At 41.5% G+C, this 24,434-nt stretch overlaps 1 protein-coding gene across 2 annotated transcripts in view; it reads left to right on the top strand.

The window, feature by feature from the left end:
* Positions 1-24,434, top strand: part of SLC41A2 (solute carrier family 41 member 2) — a 133,057-nt gene that overhangs the window by 14,103 nt on the left and 94,520 nt on the right. Inside the window, exons 1-4 of one of the 2 annotated variants that reach the window (XM_077265667.1) lie at positions 13,763-13,879; positions 16,487-17,055; positions 19,776-19,883; positions 22,875-22,946. In XM_077265667.1, coding sequence (XP_077121782.1) covers positions 16,525-17,055; positions 19,776-19,883; positions 22,875-22,946 — 711 coding nt within the window. In that variant the 5' untranslated portion in view covers positions 13,763-13,879; positions 16,487-16,524. Of the gene's footprint in view, positions 1-13,762; positions 13,880-16,486; positions 17,056-19,775; positions 19,884-22,874; positions 22,947-24,434 lie in introns of those variants that run through there. The other variant, XM_077265668.1, reaches the window with a different exon arrangement.

Genomic DNA, 24,434 nt, shown 5'->3' with positions numbered 1-24,434 from the left:
AAATTTTGCATGTCATTCGGAAATCAAGGTGCCAGAGTCTGGAGGAAGACTGGGGAGAAGGAAATGCCAAAATGCCTGAAGTCCAGTGTCAAGTACCCACAGTCAGTGATGGTGTGGGGTGCCATGTCAGCTGCTGGTGTTGGTCCACTGTGTTTCATCAAGGGCAGGGTCAATGCAGCTAGCTATCAGGAGATTTTGGAGCACTTCATGCTTCCATCGGCTGAAATGCTTTATGGAGATGAAGATTTCATTTTTCAGCACGACCTGGCACCTGCTCACAGTGCCAAAACCACTGGTAAATGGTTTACTGACCATGGTATTACTGTGCTCAATTGGCCTGCCAACTCTCCTGACCTGAACCCCATAGAGAATCTGTGGGATATTGTGAAGAGAAAGTTGAGAGACGCAAGACCCAACACTCTGGATGAGCTTAAGGCCGCTATTGAAGCATCCTGGGCCTCCATAACATCTCAGCAGTGTCACAGGCTGATTGCCTCCATGCCACGCCGCATTGAAGCAGTCATTTCTGCCAAAGGATTCCCGACCAAGTATTGAGTGCATAACTGAACATTATTATTTGATGGTTTTTTTGTTTGTTATTAAAAAACACTTTTATTTGATTGGACGGTTGAAATATGCTAATTTATTGAGACAGGTTTTTTGGGTTATCAGGAGTTGTAGGCCAAAATCATCAGTATTAAAACAATAAAAGACCTGACAAATTTCAGTTGGTGGATAATGAATCTATAATATATGAAAGTTTAATTGTAATCATTACATTATGGTAAATAATGAAATTTAACACTATATGCTAATTTTTTGAGAAGGACCTGTATAACCTTTTCCAGACTGATACATCTCAATTACTTTGTTTCTTATTTTTTCCAGAATTTCGGATCACAACATGATGTTTAGGTTTTGAGGATCTTTTGGTCTATTTCACTTTGTCAGGCAGATCCTATTTAAGTGATTTCTTGATTGAGAACAGGTGTGGCAGTAATCAGGCCTGGCTGTGGTAGAGAATTTGAACTCGGTTTCCCAAAGAAATGATAAACCAGTTATGTTTTAAGGGGGCAGGGCAATAACTTTTTTCACACAGGGACTTGTAGGTTTAGATTTCTTTTTCCATTAATAATAAAGACCAGGGTAACGAAGGAGTGGCTTCGTAAGAAGCATATGAAGGTCCTGGAATGGCCTAGCCAGTCTCCAAATCTCAACCCCATAGAAAATCTTTGGAGGGAGTTGAAAGTCCATGTTGCCCGGCCACAGGCTCAAAACATCACTGCTCTAGAGGAGATCTGCATGGAGGAATGGGCCAGCATACCACCAACAGTGTGTGCCAACCTTTTGAAGACTTACAGAAAACGTTTGACCTCTGTCATTTGCAACAAAGGATATATAACAAAATATTCAGATGAACTTTCGTTAATGACCAAATACTTATTTTCCACCATAATTTGCTAAATAATTCTTGCCAACTCAGACAAGGTGATTTTCTGGATTTGTTTTCTCATTTTGACTCTCAGTTGTGGTCTACCTATGATGTCAATTACAGGCCTCTCTCACCTTTTTAAGTGGGAGAACTTGCACAATTGGTGGCTGACTAAGTACTTTTTTCCCCACTGTATAAGAGTTAAATCAGCCGCACTCTCAGTCATTTGCAAAAATATTTGATTTAATTTACGGTAATAGCTTTCAGAATATAGCGATACAAAAACTTTTTTTTTATAAAATTGTAATTAGTATGCAAATATAGCAAAACATAAAAAATACTCAAATGTTGTATAGCTGTAATCATACTGATTTGAAGAACAAGGCTGTCTTATCAATTTTATCACATGGGAAATAATATTAATAAAAAGGAAAACAAAAGCATTAGTCAGCAGCTCAGGTCATATAGAAACATTGAAATTAGCATGTAGCAGCTTCTGCCGAGTACTGCAGATCAGCTCCATTACATGATTGGGTCATTACGGTAGGTCATTAAAGGGTTTTCCCCTCTAATTACATTTATCATTTCTCCACTGGTTAGGTGATGTTTAATAATTGGGGGTCTGTTAGGAGTCCTACCTATCCCAAGAGTCTTGTCTTCCTGAGTCTGCAAATGTGAACAGACCACTCCATTCACTTCTGTAGGAGTGTCAGACTGACTTCTCCTTTCACTTTTGTAGGTCTGATGGAGCTACCGTGGTCAATCGGACAGTTCCAGATAAGTGAATAGTGCAGCAGTCAATCATTCGCACTACCTCTTCATTCACACTAGGACATTGGGACTTCTGCTCTGTGGATGGTTTAGGTTCCAGTAATGAGACCCCAGAGATTATACATTTATCACTTACCCTATTTAGTAAGAAAAGCTCTTTAATTTTATTGCATACTGCAAAATCACATCTACGAGAAATCTGGACTCTCGGCTGCCCCCAGAGTTCTTTGCTGACGAGCTGCAGCTGTGGTATTGCAGCCAATAATTGGCCTCTGTGGTCTTTTGCCATTTATTTCGGCATGACCCTTTCTTAAAACAGACAACCCCTTTAAGTAAATCAATACTGACAAACCTCGGAGAAAGCTGCTGTTTGTTCCTTGAACAATTTACCCGACAAATATATAGTTATGTGGTAAGGAATTCTGGCTTTACGGCTTTTTCCTGTTTTTGAATATAGGCCAACATATTTCTATACTTGTTGTACGCCTGTAGGCCAACATACTTATGGACGTGCAGTAGGCCCATATGCCGACATACAAAGACGTACATGCAGCTTACTTCACTATTAAGCCTGCAATTATCTCTTACCGACAACTCTGCTGCCTCACATCAGAGCAACTGCTCCTCTTCTGGGCTGCTCGTCTGAAGGGTCATCACTGCCGACGTTGACCGTCGATGTTGATTGACGGCCAGCTCCCCGCAGTTACACAGAGGTGAGCCTGCTGTCAATCAGCATGACATCTGCAGTCGCGCCATGTTAGCAGAGTAGAAGAAAAGCAGCTGTTCTGTCGATGTGACGTCATGGAAGCCGTAGAGTCGTCAAACAGGCAGGAAGTTACCACCACCTTTTTAATACATGAGCCCCATATATTCTGAATGAATTGCTTAAAGTAGCGGCATCCTTATAAATATATGTATACCTATACTATAATACTTGAGCCTTAATGCAAATTCATTATCTATAAAACAAAAAACGTATGCTATTTACCTGAGTAACCAGCAAAAACCGGAACATGAATAACCTGTCAGTCAGGAACATTGCATCTGATTTGAGATTAGCTGGAGAAGGACATGTCTTGAGCTTACTAGTGCGCCGGACTTTAGGATTGTTGGAACCGTCAAGCCTTTTCTTTCCTTGTTTAGCTGAAATATGTTGCAAGATGCAATACTTCAGGAGTTTTGGGGTTTGGCCATGTCTGGAGGAAAAGTGCTGAAGATTAGGTACAGGAAAGATATATATATCTTGGTACCGTGTTAGCCAGTAGAAAAATATTTAGAATTGAGAGTCCTCAGTGGTTGATACCTTTTAATGGCTAACTGAAAAGATGGTAACAAATTGCAAGCTTTCGAGACTACACAGGTCTCTTCATAACTTCATGACTTCAAACAGTCATTTTCATAACTGTTTATCACTCATGGTAATTCTGCCTCATGTCACCTGTCTTATCCATGTTTTTTTTTTTTTTTTCTTTTCTGTGCTATGTTGTGCATAAATATGTGATTCTTTCTCTTTTAGTCTATGCCTGATGAAGAGACGTATGTAGTCTCGAAAGCTTGCAATTTGTTACCATCTTTTCAGTTAGCCATTAAAAAGGTATCAACCACTGAGGACTCTCAATTCTGAAGATTAGGTAAGAATGAATCATGCAGGTTTACATTTTTTTAAAGTTGTATGAATTCTTTTAGATGCATGGATGTGTCCATTTGTGTGTGTGTGTGTATATATTATATATATGTATATATATTTAATGTATGTGTGCGTGTATACACATATTCACATGCATATTTTTATGTGTACAGTCAAGAGAAAAGGTAGGTACAACCTCTTTTAATTCCATGATTTTATGTATCCGTACATAATAAAATAATTATCTGGTCCTTTGATGGTAGGTCACAAAATTAGGTAAATACATCTTCCGGTACATAATGGTACTTTTATTAAAGGGGTTGTCTACTCTTCGGACAACCCCTTTTCAGTCACCATCTTCCACCCTTATAAAATAAAAGCGGGGCTGGCATGACATTGTCACGTGAGCCCTGTAGCCAATCAGTGCTCAGTTCTCTCTCCACTTCCTCAGACAAATTGAATATCCGGAGGACGTGAGAGAGCAACCGCAGCTCTTATTCCCTCCGGATGTCAGTTATGTCCGAAGGAGGGGAGAGAGAAGTGGGGCTGCTGATTGGCTGCAGGGCTCAAGTGACACAACATCAGAGTCAGTGCCACCACCACTGGAACGGCGCTTATTCTGGAGATGAGTATTACTGTTATTATTTTATAAAGGGGGGAAAATGGTGATTGACAAGGGGTAGTTGTAGTATACAACCCCTTTAAATTTTCATCAGAAAGTGTAACTACCTTCATAAAAGCGGAAGTTTTAGAATTTTGCTGGTCTTAAGCATTCAGACGTGTTAACACAGTGACAAGAAGTAAAGACCTCAGGAATGATCTTAAGGTACCGTCACACTCAGCGACGCTGCGGCGATATAGACAACGAGCCGACCTAAACTAGATTGCTGCAGCGTCGCTGTTTAGGTCGCTGTAGAGACGTCAAACACAGCAACTCCAGAACGATGCAGGAGCGATCCAGTGACGTAACGGCGACTCACTTCTCCTTCTCGCTGGTTGATCGCTCCATGTCTGGCATTGCTGGCGTCGTTGCTTTTGATGTCAAGCATGACGATACACGCCGACCTGGCGACGAAATAAAGTTCTGGACTTCTAGCTCCAACCAGCGATGGCACAGCGGGATCCAGATCGCTGCTGCGTGTCAAACACAATGAGATCGCTATCCAGGGCGCTGCAACGTCACGGATTGTTGTCGTTCTCTTTGCAAAGTTGCTGAGTGTGACGGTACCTTTAGAGAAACAGTTATTGCTGACCATAATTCTGGGAAGAGTTCTAAAGCCATTTTAAAACAATTTAGAGTCTATGATTCTTCAGTAGGAAAAATTATTCACCAGTGGTAAACATTCATGGTTGCTAATAAAGAGCCACTTAATTCTAAAAAGAACATGACAGCATGGTTAAAGTTTGTAAAGTTGCACCTAATCAAACCACAAGACTTGTGGAATAATATTCTTTGAACAGATGAGACCAAAGTGGAGATGTTTGGTCATAATGCTCTGCACGACATAACAGCACAAACGCCTCACATTGACTGTCAAGCAAGGAGGTGGAAGAGGAATTGATTGGGCTTACTTTGCAGCCACAGGACTTGGGCATCTTGCAGTCATTGAGTTGACCATGTATGTACTCCTCTCTATACTAAAGTATTCTGGAGAAAATGTGAGGTCATCTATCCAAAAGCCTAAGGGTACCGTCACACAGTGCCATTTTCATCGCTACGACGGCACGATTCGTGACGTTGTAGCGATATCGTTACGATATCGCTGTGTCTGACACGCTACTGCGATCCGGATCCCCGCTGAGAATCGTACGTCGTAGCAGATCGTTTGGAACTTTCTTTCGTCGTCTAGTGTCCCGCTGTGGCGGCATGATTGCATCGTGTGACACAGGTTGTATACGATGTGCGCACAGTAACCAACGGCTTCTACATCGCAAATACGTCATGAAATTATCGCTCCAGCGCCGTGTATTGCAACGTGTGATCGCAGTCTACGACGCTGGAGCGATAATCATACGACGCTGCAACGTCACGAATCGTGCCGTCGTAGCGATGAAAATGGCACTGTGTGACAGTACCCTAAGCTTGGCTGAAATTGGGTCATGCAACAGAACAATGGTCTCAAGCACAACAGCAAATCTACATCAGAATGAAACAGAAAATAATGGTGTGGATAGGTGATAAGTAACGTATCTTCACTGAACAGTCCTTTTAAGCAAATAATGAAACATGGCCTAAATTTGTCCCTGAAAAGAGAAACTGATATACTCATAATGAAAGTGATACTTCAAGTTATTGCTGCTGAAGGTGGTTCTATGAGCTGTGAATTCATGTGGTGAACTTAAGTTTCACACACTGGGTCTGCATTTTGACCTATTCATCTGAGTTATATTTAAGGAATTTTAACACCCAAATTCTAGTGTTTTTCCTTATGTCCTGATGTGTAAAACCATAGAATCCAAAGAGGATGTACTTAATTTGTTTCGTGACTGTATATGTTACCTTCCTTTTGTGACTTTATCAGAATACAGGCATCATTTTATGGGTTCATTAAAATATTCTTATAATAAGAAAGTTGCCCCAAACCTAGACCCAGAACCCAAAAGGTATATTGACATGTTGCTTGTTTGCTGTGTTTTCCCCAATTTTTTCCTTGTGTTAATCGCTAAAGAATGCAACATTTTATGGTCTTGTCAAAGTGAATGAGATTTGTTAAAAAATAAAAAAATAACTTCCTGAAGCCTATTTTTATTAGTAGAGGATAGCCCTGTTAAGTGAATGGGCCCCTGTCCTCTCTTGGTCCATGTGCAGTTTAACAGGCTGCAAATGTAGTATGTCCACCTCTGCCTATTTTGATATACAGTTGTGCTCAAAAGTTTACATACCCCCGCAGAGTTTTTGCTTTCTTGGCCTTTTTCAGAGAATGTGAATGATAACACAAAAAATTTTTCTCCACTCATGGTCAGTGGTTGGGTGAAGCCATTTATTTTCAAACTACTGTTTTCTCTTTTTAAATCATAATGATCTCCCAAAACATCCAAATGACCCTGATCAAAAGTTCACATACCCTGGTGATTTTGGCCTGATAACATGCACAGAAGTTGACACAAATGGGTTTGAATGGCTACTAAAGGTAACATCCTCACCTGTGACCTGTTTGCTTGTAATCAGTGTGTGCATAAAAGCTGAGTGAGTTTCTGGGATCCAGACAGACTCTTGCATCTGTCATCCAGCCACTTTTCTGGATTGTGAGTCTTGGGAAAGCAAAGAATTGTCAACGGATCTATGGGAAAAGGTAGTTGAACTGTATAAAACAGGAAAGGGATACAAAAAGATATCCAAGGAATTGATAATGCCAGTCAGCAGCGTTCAAACTGTGATTAACAAATAGAAAATCAGGGGCTCTGTAAAAGCAAATTTACGGTCAGGAAGACCAACAGAAATGTCGTCCACAACTGCAAGGAAAATTGTTCGGGGTGCAAAGAAAAACCCACAAATAACATCAGCTGAAATACAGGACTCTCTGAAAACTAGCGGTGTCGCTGTTTCAAGATACACAATAAGGAGGCACTTGAAAAAAAATGGGCTGCATGGTCATCTCGCCAGAAGAAAGCCATTACTGTGCAAATGCTACAAAATATCTCACCTATAATACGCAAAACAGCACAGAGACAAGCCTAAAAACTTCTGGACCAAGGTAATTTGGAGTGATGAGACCAAAATTGAACTTTTTGTCCACAATCATAAAAGTTACATTTGGAGCAAGGTCAACAAGGCCTATGATGAACGGTACACCATTTCTCCTGTAAAGCGCGGAGGTGGATTGCTTGTGTTTTGGGGGTATGCGAGCTACAAACAGGAAACTTGGTCAAAATTGAAGGAAAGATGAATGCAGCACATTATTAGCATATACTGAAGGCAAATTTGAACTCATCATCCTGGAAGCTGCGCATGGGATGTACTTGGACGTTCCAGCATGTCAACTATCCAAAACACAAGGCCAAGTTGACATGTCATTATGTACAGCAGAACAAAGAGAAGGTTCTGGAGTGGCCATCTCAGTCTCCTGATTTCAATATCATTGAGCCACACTGGGGAGATATTAAGCGCGCAGTTCAAGCTGGACAGCCCAGAAATGTACAGGAACTGGAGGCTTTTTGCCAGGAAGAGTGGGCAGCTTTTCCATATGAGAAACGTAAAGAACCTCATCCACAACTACCACAAAAGATTTCCAGCTGTCATTGATGTTAAAGGGGGCAATACACGGTATTAAGAAATGGGGTATGTGAACTTTTGATCAGGGTAATTTGGATGTTTTGGGTTGTCATTATGATTTAAAAAGAGAAAACACAGTAGTTTGACAATAAATGGCTTCACCCAACCACTAACCATGAGTGGAGAAAAAGGTTTGGTGTTATCATTCATATTCTCTGAAAAAAGGCCAAGAAAAAATTCTGCCAGGGTGTGTAAATTTTTAAGCACAGCTGTACATGTTTAGCATGTTTATACAGTGGGGCAAAAAAGTATTTAGTCATTCAGCAATAGTGCAAGTTCCACCACTTAAAAAGATGAGAGGCGTCTGTAATTTACATCATAGGTAGACCTCAACTATGGGAGACAAACTGAGAAAAAAAAATCCAGAAAATCACATTGTCTGTTTTTTTATCATTTTATTTGCATATTATGGTGGAAAATAAGTATTTGGTCAGAAACAAAATTTCATCTCAATACTTTGTAAAATATCCTTTGTTGGCAATGACAGAGGTCAAACGTTTTCTGTAAGTCTTCACAAGGTTGCCACACACTGTTGTTGGTATGTTGGCCCATTCCTCCATGCAGATCTCCTCTAGAGCAGTGATGTTTTTGGCTTTTCGCTTGGCAACACGGACTTTCAACTCCCTCCCAAGGTTTTCTATAGGGTTGAGATCTGGAGACTGGCTAGGCCACTCCAGGACCTTGAAATGCTTCTTACGAAGCCACTCCTTCTTTGCCCTGGCGGTGTGCTTTGGATCATTGTCATGTTGAAAGACCCAGCCACGTTTCATCTTCAATGCCCTTGCTGATGGAAGGAGGTTTGCACTCAAAATCTCACGATACATGGCCCCATTCATTCTTTCATGTACCCGGATCAGTCGTCCTGGCCCCTTTGCAGAGAAACAGCCCCAAAGCATGATGTTTCCACCACCATGCTTTACAGTAGGTATGGTGTTTGATGGATGCAACTCCGTATTCTTTTTCCTCCAAACACGACAAGTTGTGTTTCTACCAAACAGTTCCAGTTTGGTTTCATCAGACCATAGGACATTCTCCCAAAACTCCTCTGGATCATCCAAATGCTCTCTAGCAAACTTCAGACGGGCCCGGACATGTACTGGCTTAAGCAGTGGGACACGTCTGGCACTGCAGGATCTGAGTCCATGGTGGCGTAGTGTGTTACTAATGGTAGGCCTTGTTACATTGGTCCCAGCTCTCTGCAGTTCATTCACTAGGTCCCCCCGCGTGGTTCTGGGATTTTTGCTCACCGCTCTTGTGATCATTCTGACCCCACGGGGTGGGATTTTGCGTGGAGCCCCAGATCGAGGGAGATTATCAGTGGTCTTGAATGTCTTCCATTTTCTGATTATTGCTCTCACTGTTGATTTCTTCACTCCAAGCTGGTTGGCTATTGCAGATTCAGTCTTCCCAGCCTGGTGCAGGGCTACAATTTTGTTTCTGGTGTCCTTTGACAGCTCTTTGGTCTTCACCATAGTGGAGTTTGGAGTCAGACTGTTTGAGGGTGTGCACAGGTGTCTTTTTATACTGATAACAAGTTTAAACAGGTGCCATTACTACAGGTAATGAGTGGAGGAAAGAGGAGACTCTTAAAGAAGAAGTTACAGGTCTGTGAGAGCCAGAAATCTTGATTGTTTGTTTCTGACCAAATACTTATTTTCCACCATAATATGCAAATAAAATGATAAAAAAACAGACAATGTGATTTTCTGGATTTTTTTTTCTCAGTTTGTCTCCCATAGTTGAGGTCTACCTATGATGTAAATTACAGACGCCTCTCATCTTTTTAAGTGGTGGAACTTGCACTATTGCTGACTGACTAAATACTTTTTTGCCCCACTGTATATATTTTTAGTTTCTTTTTTTTTGGCAGGTAGCAGACAAATAAACCCAGTGACTGATTATGTCATGATACGGGTATGTCCGTACTCTGTGTGCTGTAGGTGCAATTGTTGGTAAAGGCATGGTATTGCAAATATTAATGCGTATTTCAATAACCGCCTTATTGACATTAACACACAACACAAATGATGATTTGTCCTTTGTCGCTTGACCTGTTAAATATAGAGGGTAAATTCACTCACAAACTGCTACGTTTTAAGGAGGCTCGACACCAACGCCTTCTGCACGTCATATACACAGAGTAAATACCATGCATTCCAAATAATCATTGCTCAAATAGTCATTGGACAGCCCACAGTATAGCTGCACAAATACATTTTACATTATTCATCTACGTGCCATTTTTCTGATAATATAGTTGCAGATTGTGTCCTGCATACCATTATATGCTGTGAACTGTTAATGGGCCCCATTTAAATACTAGTAAGGCGACGAAGTGGACAAGTAGGAACAGTAACCAGATTCCTGCCTATGTCTATCAAAGAAATGATGTATTCCAGTGCCTGCAGTAGGTATTATGTATGAGGCCATCTACAACGTGTGCACAATTGTTAGGAAATTTGTATTTTTTATTAATCATTTTATTATCGAACATCTACAATGCAAAAAATTAACAAACCTGAACGCTGAATGTTTAAGAAAGTAAAATAGTGAGATTTTGTCTTAGGAGAATTCCTGTGTGTATAATTATCGAGCAACCATTAGTGTACATAATTATTATGCAACTAAATGATAAATGTACATTTTCCTATCTCAATTGTGTATTTTCATCTGTGAAAGTGAGAATAACCAAACAACTCAGAGAGTACAAAAATACATTTCTGACACTTCAAAAATATGTCAGTGACCAATACAGTCACCCTTCTTTTTAATAACAGTCATAAGCTCCATAGCAAGTAATGGTAAACTGACTGAACAGCGAACTAGTCTGAACTGGTGCATAACCAAAAAACAACTTACATAGCAAAGAGATGACTGGCTGCACTCAATTGTACTAAAGAAAGGAAATGTGCGATACGTGAAATGTGAATAGCATAATGGCTCGTGAAATCTATGAAAAAACACTATTTTCTTCTGACTTGAACGCCCCGCCCTTCACCATGCTGTGATTGTAATTACATCCAAACACAGTTGGTTCCGACCTTCCTATAAATGCAGGCTTTACCATGTTATTAGCCATAGGTAAGTGTTCACACTAGGCAGTCAGGTCAGGGACCCATCCGATCTGAGATTACCTTGACGTTTGGTGGATGGGCTCACATTTTTGGGCCAAAGTTTGTGCTAAGCATCTCATGTGTTTTTTCATAGATTTCACAAGCCATTATGCTATTCACATTTCATGTATCACACATTTCCTTGCTTTAGCACAATTGAGTGCAGCCAGTCCATCCATAGAGTCTATCTGTTTCGTAATATGCTTAAACTGATGAAAATCAACTTTTTGGGCAGCACCAACCAAAGCCTCCCAGACATTGTTCAAAGGTATACTGTTTTCCTTCACCATAAATATACTGTTAAAGAAATCTCCACAAGTTCTCAATAGGGTTTAGGTCAGATGAGGAAAATTGCCTTGTCATTATTCTTTAATCTTTAAGGCTTATACTGGCTAGTCATGCAGTGGAGAACTTTGTTGCATGCGATGGAGCATTGTCCTACATAAACATCATGGTTTTCTTAGAACATGCAAAAATTTTCCTCTACCACTGCTTGATGAAAGTGTCTTCTAAAATGTGGCAGTAGGTTTAGAAGTTGATTTTTCTGTCCATATTCAACCCAAAAAAGGTCCAATTAGCTCATCTTTAGTAATACAGCTCATAGCAGTACCCCACCTCCACCTTGCTAGCGTCTGTCGCAGGAGAGGTCTGTGCTCATTACTGATCCATCTTGTCCGTCAAGAGTCACTCATCAGTCCATAAAACCTTGGAAAAATCTGTCTTCAGATATTTCTTGGGCCAATCTTGGCATATGTTATTGTGATGAACCTGCATCTCGCCACCCCACCTGACGTCACTATTACTTCAGACGGATCACATAATGTGGTCTCCCCACTTTCACCAACATCGCCTAGGTACACGCAATGTCTGCTTGGTACAGTTTTACACAGATGCCCCTTGGCCACACGGGTCCAGGGAGGCACAGGGCGTGAGAGGATGTGGCCCACACAGTCACTGACGTATTACCACACTCGCGCACAAAACTGACAGGCCCCTCTCACTAGCACCAGTGAAACAGAGCACTACCAGCCCAGTAGGACTGCCACCAGCTCCTTGTTGGGTATAATCCTGGCGCGGAATTATATCGGGCCAGAAACCAGCCCCGGTAGCATGGAAAGTTAAGCTGAGAAACGGATGTGTGGATTTGTGGATCAAGATAAAGGAGCAGCCCATGGTTAAATTATATATTTAATCGCCTTAAGGGCACACTAGACAATACACTATATACACGATGATTATACATATACAATGGTCAGATGTTGCAAATACAATACTTATAGGACAAAAGATCTAAGCAGATGGATCATGTCAATTACTGGATTGATGTTCGACCATTTGTGCACTTAGCCGCAGGGGGCATGGGCTGCTAGCTGGCTCCTAGATCCTTCACAGCATATTACTCTACGTGATCCCCCTTCCGAAGTGGAACGCATGCATAACAGAGAGGGATCACATGGCTTTACATTAGCCTTTATACCCTTTGGGTCACTGCCCTCTGGGCTGAACCCATATCCCGTCCCATTACCTCTAGCAGCTAAAAAAACCTAGGATGAGTCATAACTCTTTAATGGACGGTCCTAGGGAAGTGATTTTGCCGCCATCTCATCCAGCCGGGCCCCTGCTATTCTTTGAGACTAAACAGATCTTGGCTATCAGGTTCCCATTATCCATTCTACTTATCTCTCCTCCCTGTGGTGCCAGAATGGACTAAGCACCCCGGGGGCGTTTGCCATATTTGAGATCTCGGAAATATACACGATGTACGGCTAGGATGTTTAGTATCTCCATAACTCCTTATGGAATCGTGTCTAGGATGTTCTTTGGTAGCTTCAGAGTGACTCTACAAGCAAGCTCCTGTCCTGCTCTGAGCTGGCTGGCTCAAAGTGTGAGATCGATCACCCAAGAGGCTATAAACATGGTAAAGCTGCAGCAAGTGTTCCTATGTAGGGCAGCCAGGGCATGTGCCCATGTGCTAGTTTCTATAGGAAAATCTACTTACTGCTCTTGAGAAAGTTTGGTACAGAATAAGATTAGTTAACCAATTTCTTGTACTATGCCAAAAGATCGGGACTATCGGTAACTTTGGCCACGTCAAGCTTCAGATTGCTGTATGATTGTCATGGTCACAGTACCTGATGGGTCATAATGAGATTCCATCCACTTGCATTATGTAGCAGCATACAGCGATCTTTGACTGCACAACCTATGTTGCAGCCAAAGTCCCTATGCAGCCCCAGCCTAGATGTTCAACAGAGACAAGTGGGTCTTGACAGGAACTGCACCGTTACGCCTCAGGGATGGTGAGGGCTCAAGAGCTGATAGTCCTCTTAAAATTCCATAGTTGGTTTGATTCTGAGCTTTGGTTTTCATCAGTTGGCATTTGTTGGGCCTGCCCCTCTTTCTGGTTCATCAGAAGTTTTCAGGGAGAGGCGCAGCACTGTGTTGTAACATAACTTGGACTTTGGAAAATGATTCCTGTCATTGACATCAGTTCCTTATAGACTGATTGTGATTACAGGTCATGGGGAAATTGCTTATGTGGATGCATAGAGTACAAGGTTTCACTGTACTCCTCGCTGTACATGTAGCATATGCATTCTCTCTACTGGAGTACTTTAACGTTTTTGGCAATGCTTCTGGTACATGGTGGCATTTACACCTAGGTAGGTGCCTTTTGAGATGATCTTCTTGTGTTCATGTTTCTGTTTACTTTGTCAGTGGTTTTCTGTTTGCAATTCCTATTATTCCTATATTGTGGTTACTAGCTGTACATTTATACCATACCTGAGCGACATACACCTTCCGCAATTACCACCTGACACCTCCTTATATCCTCTCCTCCTAATTCCCTTGCTACATATTTTTACACTTTTTTTATTCTCGTAGTGTTCACTAATTAAATATAGATTTATAGATCTTTGTTTGTATTTTAAAGCTTGTTTGAAAGCTGAAATGATTGGTCTATACCCGTCCTACTGTTTTTATATTTTTCGTACATCTTTACAACAAGCATAGTTATCGGTGATCACGGAAATTTTAATAATGGAAATAAAAAACAAAAGCAGTATACTTTTCTCCTGACCTTTTGAGCATATAGGATGCTGTTGAGTTGGGGGTCAGGAGATCCTCGGCTGGTCTGTACACGGACCGTGATACATAGATATGTCAGATCTGCTCAAACGTAAAAAGAGAGCATAAATATAATTTTTTTTTTATATTTTCCATCTGCAAGCTATGCCATGTTCAGATCTGTTTGCTTTTATTGGAAACTACCCTTGTTATTTGTGTTCACCTTGATCTTATTTGTCAGATCCAGTGTAATTTTTAGTCTTACTGTAAACTTTAGATGTAATCAATAGTGATGAGCGAGTTTACTCGTTGCTCGGGTTTTCCTGAGCACGCCTGGTTGCTAGGGAACCCCCACATGTGTTCAGCCTGTCTAGTAGCTGTAAATCATTCTGCTGAGGTGAAAAAACTAAATTTCCAAACACTTTCAAATACTCGGAGACCACCCGAGCGTGCTCGGGAAAACCCGAGCAATGAGTAAACTCGCTCATCACTAGTAATCAATCATCCTTGATGTTCTTACATTGCATGTAGCATATTCCCATAGACATCTTAGAATATATCAGCAAAATGAGAATGTACAATAAAGCATTATCAAGGCAGAAAAAGATTTACCAAAATTTAGTACAAAATTTACCTGTATTATTTTTAAACTTTAATTACATAATATTTGGTCTTTCACTACTGGTTTTCGAAAGCATGAGGAGTTTGTATAAAAGATAATAACTATATATTTAGGCTACGTTCACGCACAGCGTTTTTGCAGCATTTGTTTTTTTACAACCAAAAGCTGCCCTTTTAGCAGTAAAATATCGTGTTCAAAATACAATTTTTGGAAATATTATTTTTTGGCGCATTTGTGCTGCTTTTCCCCCCCCCCCGGCCATTGCATGTGTATTTTGTCTACAACGTTTAATAAAGTCAGTTTTATTCATCAATAACAGCGAAAAATGCAGCAAAAAGACAGCAAAACCAGTTTGCTGCCTTTTTGCACTTTGTCATTGTTTTCTGTGGGTGGAAGAACGCTGCAAAAAAGCTGAAAGAAGAGACTTACTGCAGATATTGAAAATGCAGCGGCGCTAAAATTCTGTCAGGAGAAAAAAACTAAACAATTAAGGATAGTAAAAAGTAACTTTTTTTCTGCAGAAAAAAATGGCTTCAAAAACATCTCGTTGACCAGCCAAATGTAGGCGGCAGTTGTTTAGTTGCCTGTTTTAGATAGGCTGACTGCAATTCCATGCACATAGAATAATTGTTAATATGGATGGTTCTGTGCTGATGAAATATAATTGTTCTCGGCAGCACATGACCTGTTTACAAAGGACAATGTGCTACCGAAAATGATCATCTATAAGAAAGTATAAACCTATTATAGCTGACCATGGTTTTGCTTGTTTAACCACTGATTGGCAGCGTGTTTAGACGGGCGGAGAATCCTAGTAATGCTTGTTACTGATAATAATCATTATTGGCAAGTGTAAATTGAGCATATGTATGTATGGAGTATATGTTTATTCTATATAGAATAAGAAAGTCATCCATACATAGAAAGGACACTATCTGAGAGATCCTTTTAGGGCTCAGTGGCCTTCTTCTGTCTTCTCTGGCATCACTGCCGAGTCCAGTGATTGGCTGCAGCGGTCACGTGCTGTAGAAATTATGTTACCACTGCATGTCTGCTTTGTCACAGAAACAAATGTCCATGCGTTTTGTATTACTCCTCATCCCCATTCATGTCAGTGGAGCTGAGCTGAAATACAAGACGCAACCCTTGTGCCGGTGTGCGCATTTCTGGAGATAGCAGTTATAGCAAATTGACTGTTTATATAAACCCCATAGTTTTTACTCTTCTGATGTAAATAGTCAAATTTTGTCAATAGATCTGAGAAGTGTTAATGAGAGACATATCTATAGAATATTGGAATCTACTGGAAATACTGCAATAGTGTGTCTGGACTATTAATGTAGCAGCCTCATATCTATAGGCATATAGGCTGCAGTATCCTGGGAATGATTGTAAAAAAAAACCAAACATTTATTTGTCTCCTTATGTTCATCTAGTCAAATGGTGAAAACCAATATTTGATTAGCTGCCTCAGGTTATAGCACATGCTGCACTGATGACGCCTCTGCAGAATGCCGGCATATGGACCTATTGTGTAACTTTGCACACGTAAAAGGATCTTTTTGTGTTTTTTTTCTAGGAACCAGTCCAAGAGGATTTCTGTGTTCCTGAAAGAACATGTGCAGCAGGATGAGTGACAGCCATGGCCGTCCTTATTCCATATTCACAAATACGGATCCAGTAGCCTGGAATGTTAACTTGAAACCAATTCAGTCTGACAAGTTCTTATCTCTTCTCCTGAGCATGGTTCCTCTAATGTGCCACAAAGGCCAGGAAGACCGACTGAAGAAAATCAATGGCTTGTCACCATCAGGACATGGCTTTAACCTCCGAGCTGACCAGCATCTGGAGTATCATCACTTCTCTGAGCCGAGCTATCTTGGAAATGCCCCACACTGCTCGAATATTTGCAGTACAAGCTATGACTATGACTCTTATGATTACTGTGAAGGGAGGGATGCCTCGGAATCGGATACAATGTTGCAGGATGGTAGGAATCCTGGAGATGGGGACACTGATGCCCTTCTTGAGGGGAGCAAAAAACTGCCAAAAGAATCTAGCTTTACGATGGCCCTCCAAATACTTGTGCCGTTCCTGCTAGCAGGGTTTGGGACGGTGTCAGCTGGAATGGTTCTAGACATTGTACAGGTTTGTATAGAAATATAGGAATATTTAAAAGTAGGAAGAATTTACCAGAACATATACTGGAATGTTTCTCCTTAAAAATGTTTACTACATTTTAATGAATTGACTATAATATGCCAAGAATCAATAGAATGAGACTTCTATAGGATTATTTCTTTTATTTTCAATAATTTTTCCGGTTAGTAATGTTTGACATTTTTGTTAAAGGGTATTCCAGCTATGTGCTACCTAACTTGTAGTAGATTGGTTGTAGACCAGGTCCTAAGACCCCCACCGATCACTCAGAAAGCTGCTCTTGAGCTCGCTGGTCAGTGTGAGGTATGGGCTTAATGGAAAATGGAAAGTCTGAATACCCCGATCCAATGGCTTACTCCCGAGATAATATGTAAATGAACTGTTAAGATATATGGGCCAGACACTGATGTAAACAAGACTCTACCTCTAGAGATAATGAAAAATAAAAGTGACCATTACCAGTGTGAGCTAATAACTGACTCTGCTTTCCTGATCTACATGTCTCACACTGGTAATGCCTCCTTTCATTGAAAATAAGCCCTGGAGGCAGCTTCTCAGGGAAATGTTTGTTCAGCCCATAGACCTTAAAGGGAACCTGTCAGGTGAAAAAAACGCTATTAACCTGCAGATTATGGGGTTAATATGCAGGTTAATAGTGTTCTCAACCTGCCCCAGTGCCGGGTGGAAATTAACTTCATGCCTCCCGCCAGCGTTAGGCTACTTTCACACTAGAGTCGTTTGCAATACGTCGCAATGCGTCGTTCAGGAGAAAAAAACGCATCCTGCAAAGTTGTCTGCAGGATGCGTTTTTTCCCCATAGACTAACATTACCGACGCATTGCGATGTATTGCCACACGTCGGAACCGTCGTGCGACGGTTGCGTCGTGTTTTGGCAGACCATCGGCACAAAAAAAAGTTACATGTAACGGTTTTTTGTGCGTCGAGTCCGCCATTTTCGACCAAAACTCCGCCCCCTCCTCCCCAGACCTTGCAATGGGGCAGCGGAAGCGTCGTAAGACTGCTTCCGCTGCCCACGTCTGGCATTTATTTCACAGCATGCGTCGGTACATCGGCCCGAGGCACTGTGACGGGCCCGTACCGACGCTAGTGTGAAAGCAGCCTTAGGCATTCAGTCACTGGATCGTTGCCGGCACGAGATCAGTCACTGCTAAGTGTATAGAGAGAGGTGGCTGTAAAAGCGCCCCTGATACTGACTGACAGCAGGTCAGCATTAGTTGGCTGTCAGTTACTGCGTTACCACCGCTGATCTCTATACACAGAGCAGTGACTGATCCCATGTCAGCACCGCCCCTGTGATTGAACGCCAAATCTTGCTTGGGGGAATTAAGTTAATTTCCTTCCAGCAGCAGGGCTCAAATTGCAGACTCCAGGCTGGTTGAGAACACTATTAACCTGCAGATTAACCCCATATCTGCCGGTTAATAGTGTTTTTTCACATGACAGGTTCCCTTTAACAGCTCATATACATATTAAAACACATATTTCACTGGAATAAAACATCGGCTCACATATACCAAGGTATTAGTTTATTCCACTTCCTATGACCTACACGCCCATATGGACGGCTTATGTGGATTGATCCATCTCATAGATTCCTAAGGATTCTTTAAACTGGGCCAATATTGTTTCAGTTTGTTTGTAGTAATTATTTCCAGTGTTAGTGTATGTAAAGATCAATGGTAAAAAGTTAAAGGGGTTTTCCAGGCCTAGAATATAAGGGACTATTCTTATTTTACCATAAACAGGTTACGTTTAGAGATCATCTCCATACACTTAAAGGGAAGCTGTCAGTCAATTCATGCTGCCAAACCACGGGCAGCATCATTCAGAACTGATTGTGGTATGTTTTTCTCTGAAATGTTCTGGCGTTTTAAAGAAAACCTAGTTTAAAGATCCTGCACCATTCCAGTTGATATACAGGTCTCACATATGGGAGATACCTATCAAACAGCTAGACCGGTGTAGGGGGAAGGTAGCTGGACTAGTGTCATGTCTGCCTTTGGTCCCCAGCCAGATCTTTAAGGCTTCATTAACACTTCAGTATTTTTGCATCAGTATCGGTATTTGTATGCCAAAACCAGGAGTGTCTCCAGAACAGGTATCACTCTTTCGGTTATGGTTTTTCCCTGTAAGTTCCACTCCTGGGTTTGGCATACAAACGCTGATGCAAAAATAGTGACTTGTGAATGAGGCCGTCAGTGGCAGCAGCGATCGTTCACCCAAGTTCTGCTCCGTGCTGCCTGTGGTTTCCCTTTAACTGGGTGAGTAACAACACCAAACACAACCTGTGGACGGACATGATGCTGTTTCTGGGAAACGGCAGTTCCTTTTAATCCAAGTCTTAGTTCCTTATCAAAAAATGATTACTTTTGTTGGCCGCTTTACAGAATTACTGTCACGCCTGCGACTTATCCTAGGCTTACCGTAACCTGATTGTTATTATGTGCAAACTTCATAATCCGTCTTTCCTCCCCTCCGTGTTGTAAAGTGCAGCTCTGCTTCTTCAGTCTCCCGGTCCCATCAGATGATAGTATAACAAATGCTTATCCGATAACTTCTGCACATAGGCTTGGGTGACTCTGTAGATTCGATACTTCTGTTTGTTTTCTTATTTTCTTAGAATGCTTATTTATAATAAATAAATCTTAGATGATAACCTCTTCTTCATTTTTTTTCCTTCCAATAGCATTGGGAGGTGTTTAAAAATCTTACAGAAGTGTTCATCTTGGTTCCTGCATTGCTGGGCCTTAAAGGAAACCTGGAAATGACATTAGCCTCCAGACTCTCCACTGCAGTGAGTGACTTTTTTTCAAACCTGCTGTTAAACCTATGACGTGTAAGAGGACCTGTGACCTGGCTAAAAGTGGCCAGTCTTTGCTCTTATTTTACAGTGCCTATAGGTAGTAGTTATCTTCTAACTTTTTAGATGCAGTCTGATGGGTTGAAATACCTGCACTCATGGTCCTCTTAAAGGGGTTGCCTGGCCTTAGAGTACAAGTCACATAGATGTACTTTTTATGAATAGGCTCCCAGTATAATAAAAGCCTATACAGCGTAATGTACTTTTTATGCATAGGCACCCAGTATAATAAAAGCCTATACAGTACAATGCACTTTTTATGCTTAGGCTCCCAGTATAATAAAAGCCTATACAGCGCAATGTACTTTTTAATCCTAGATGTCTTTGACAACATATGTGGCTGTGTGCCTATACAGTGGCATACGAGAGCAGTATACATCTGGAAATCCCTTTTATTTGAAGTCTGAGCAGAGATGAAGTGTCATTGCAGCCATCCCAGAAAACTGATTTGTGCAAGGTCACACTGACAAAGGCAGGCATAGTGGATGGAAATCCAGAAGCCGGCAATTTAATCAGAACGCTTTTGAAATTGCTCAATGCTAACACAATGTTATTCATGTCTAACCTGATCCCGGCAAAATGTTATTTGTGCAGCTTTTTTTATGTAGTGAAAAAATATCATCCAGAAAATCAATGCTAAAATTAATTGCTTTTAGGTAACAAATGCTGGCCAGCTCATTTCTTTCCTTAATGTCTGTGCACCCTATCTTAACGACAAAGCTGTACTTTGGGATGTGGAGGCTCGAGGTAATGGCTTATGTTTGGTAGATGAAAGCATACCCTGTTATACAAAGGGCTCAGCGCTACATAATCCATAGGCTTCCTGTAAAAGTGGTGTAAGGACATCCAGTAATTACCCAGGAATGCAGTTATGGTATAGAATGGAACATCAGATTTTATGTATCGCGCTCTTCAGGGTTGCTGTGCTCTGCTGGTGGGGTTCGGTGGAAAGGTTCTTGGGAAAGTCATTCAGTAAATGGTAAAGAAACACTCTATGAATAATTTTCTTCATGAAATGCATGTAAAGGAGTGTAGTTCTAGTGTATAAAAGGGGTTTTCCACTACTTCCACAACCCCTTCTCAATCCTCATGTTTCCCCCTTTAAAAATAACAACACTTCTACTCCTCCGGAGTCGGCGCCTCTCCAGTGGTGTCGACACGGTGTCTCCCAGAGAACGCATAACAGTGTGACGTCATGCGAACCTTGCAGCTAGTTGACAGATGCTTCAGTTTTCCGACCTTCCAACAAAACGCCTACATCCGGAGAAAGTGAGCGCTGCTGTGTCTCCCTCTTGATGTATGTGATACATCTAAAGTCAAGAGTGAAGCCAGCGCTGATTGACCACAGGGTTTGCACGACGTCACACGGGTACGCACTAGCTGTGTGAGACAGTGCCGACACTGCTGTAACAGCGCCAACACTGGAGATGAGTACAAGTGTTATTATCTTAAAGGGGGAGACATAGGGATTGAGAAGGTGTTGTCCGTGTAGTGGACAATCTCTTTAACACACCTACTGCTGCCTTCTCCGTGATTCCGTGCTGTTCTACTCCACTTCTCAGTGATGCCACCGCAATTCAGACTTGTCGGCTCACTCTACGCTCCGTGTGAGCTGGAAGTTCTGACGCTCCATAGGCTTACGCTGTAGAAGACACTTCCGGGTCATGCGACCCAGAGTCTGCAAACCGGTGACGTCACAGAGAAGGGAAGCAGAACTGGATCACAGAGATGGAGGCGGTAGGTGAGTATACACTCGCACTACATTACATGCATGTATGCACCTTTATTGAAGAAACATATACATGTGAGTGCTTCTTTAAGGACGACACTTTTTTTTTTGGGGAGAAATTCTTTTTTTATGCCTATTTAATTAGATAATTTTATATTTACTCCTCTGTTCTCATCCAATTGCTTTCAAGTGAATCTGTGTAGAATTCTAAAACCTAGTATGTTTTGCTAAATATTTTCCTACTCCGAACTCCTCTTTGTCCTCACCTCTTACTCAAAGAACCTACTTCGAAGGGCCAAAGTGATCCAGTGCTAAGTTCTGGCTCATAATTATTTGGTAACTGTCTAGTGACCGCCTTGGAACAAAAATGAGAGGTCTCGCTATTGTTGTCTACTGTTAGATTTCTTAGGCTATGATCACACAGTTTTAGAGCCAGACAAATTTTTCAAGCAGAAACCGCTTCAGAAACTCCTCTCTTTTTGACTAGTTTTTCCGTTTCTATGCGGTATGTGCACACTAAGGTTTTTTGAGGAGTTTTGGAGCAGAAACTCAGTATAAACTCTACAAATTTTCCCCCCAAACTCATAATTCTTCAAAAAGTCAGCTACAAGTCTCGCTGTGTGCATACCCTAAAAGCAGTTTTGAAAAGTTTTTACCTGAAGCGTATGTCTTTTTTGCCACCTTTTGGATACTGCTTAGTTTGGAACTGATTCTATCAGTATCTGCTGCAAACCCCTTTAGGAAAACATTTAGATTTCCCATCTAAATGAATATGAAAAGTTTAAGTGTTTTCAGGCAGTTTTAGAGGAGGAATTAGGAGCTGATTTGCTCCATGAACTCAATGTGAACAAGCCTGAGAACACCAAGTTATTTTGGGATTGTTTTGTTGGAAAACACTGAAATATATACAGATATCCTGTATATGAGAGGTAGATGTATGACAGATGTATTAAAACACACCACAGCTATAAACCGGTGTAAATTTAGATAAATCTGTGCAATTCCCTTTCTTAGTAAATGTGGCCTAAAATACGTCTCCTTAGTGTCCACTGTTCTTGTTTCTTCAGATTTGTTTAGTTCATAGCCGTAATTGCCCCAATTTCTGTAAGCCCCATTTAGATGAATAGGATAGTAACAAATCTGTGGATGCATCCGTGTATTGATGAAGTCGATGACTTGTCTGTGTTTTATTTTAGGTTAATGTTGGGAAGATGGATTCTCCTATAGAGAAGTGGAACCTTATAATTGGTAATCTGGCTTTAAAACAGGTAATAAATCATTTATTAGTCCATGTGTTTGCTGATACCCTTAGGCTACTTTCACACATCAGGTTGTCGCTGTCCGGCTCAATCAAGCTAAATTTTAAAAAAAACGTATCCGGCGGATCCGTTTTTTTCCCCATAGACTTGTATTAGTGCCGCATTGCGCCAGTTGACATTGCGTTTTGTCCAGTTTTCGCCAGATCCGGCAAATCTGCCGTTTCCGGTTTCTGGAAAAAACGTCCATTGCAAAGTTTTTTGTCTCCGGCGGATCCGGCGCTTCCAGCTGTTTGCTAGAATGGGAGCTGGAAGGTGCCGGACCCGGAAAATGATGGATTCCGGCACCGGATTCCGTTTTTTTTTAAACTGCGCATGCTCCAAATTTTTTGTTATCCAATCATCTGGACATGCTAATCGGATCCGTCGAAAAAACAGATCCGTCGCATCAGTTTTTCACAATCTGCGCCGGATCCGTTTTTTCCAACATTCGCCGGATTGTGCCTGATGCAAGAAATCTGATGTGTGAAAAGTAGCCTTATAGTTTTTCATCTCATTACTTCAGATGGCAATTTCATTGCTCAGTCTTTCAGAATTAGAATACAGGTAGATCTTACTTTATTTCTGTTTTCAGGGTCCACCAACATATAATTGAATCTCTTCTGCTCTTAAAGTGATTGTATAGTATGAAACTATATACATACTCTGCTAAACAGTCCTACAGCCCCCTACCCACCACCATCACGCACTGTTAAAAGGTCGAGCAGGATTGAATATTCTCTTCCAGTCAGTACATTCGATTACAAATGGTGAGAAGTCACCAGATTTTTCAGGAGTCTCAGGCTGTATAACTGATAACATCAGGCAGGAGGGGTATGTTTTTATTGTATTTTTCTAATTGGTGTTTGTTCACATTTAGATTTTAGGCTTGCGGGATGCATGTGGCCCCTGAGGCTGCTTCATGCGGCCCGCAGGCACTGTAGACCCCTTGGCATTCCAGCCCGGTTCAGGGAGCCACCGACGGCAGCATTTTATTTCAGCTGAATGTGCGTCCTTAGACGCATGCTCAATTGAAATGATGTACCTGCTGTGGTGGGGAGGTGGGGGTTCAGCAGCCATGCATACCAGTATAGGGATGAGGGGGCCAAGCATTTCAGGATGGGGATGAGGGGACCATGCATACCAGGATGGGGATGGGCGCCATGCATACCAGGATGGGGATGGGCGCCATGCATACCATAGGGATGAGAGTGATGTGCATACCAGGATAGGGATGAGGGGGCCATGCATACCAGGATAGGGATGAGAGGGCCATGCATACCATGATGGGGATGAGGTGGCCTTGCATACCCGGAAGGGGAGGAGGCCATGTATACCTGGATTGGGGACATATATATATACCAGGATGGGGGATATTAGTATAGAATTGACCACATTTTTTTGCTTCACTTTTTTTTTTCCTCCTCTAAAACCTAGGGACATAACTACAATGTGAGGACT

Source organism: Ranitomeya variabilis, chromosome 5 (assembly GCF_051348905.1).
Source record: "Ranitomeya variabilis isolate aRanVar5 chromosome 5, aRanVar5.hap1, whole genome shotgun sequence".
Lineage (NCBI taxonomy): Eukaryota > Metazoa > Chordata > Amphibia > Anura > Dendrobatidae > Ranitomeya > Ranitomeya variabilis.
This window is presented reverse-complemented; position numbering and strand designations above follow the sequence as displayed.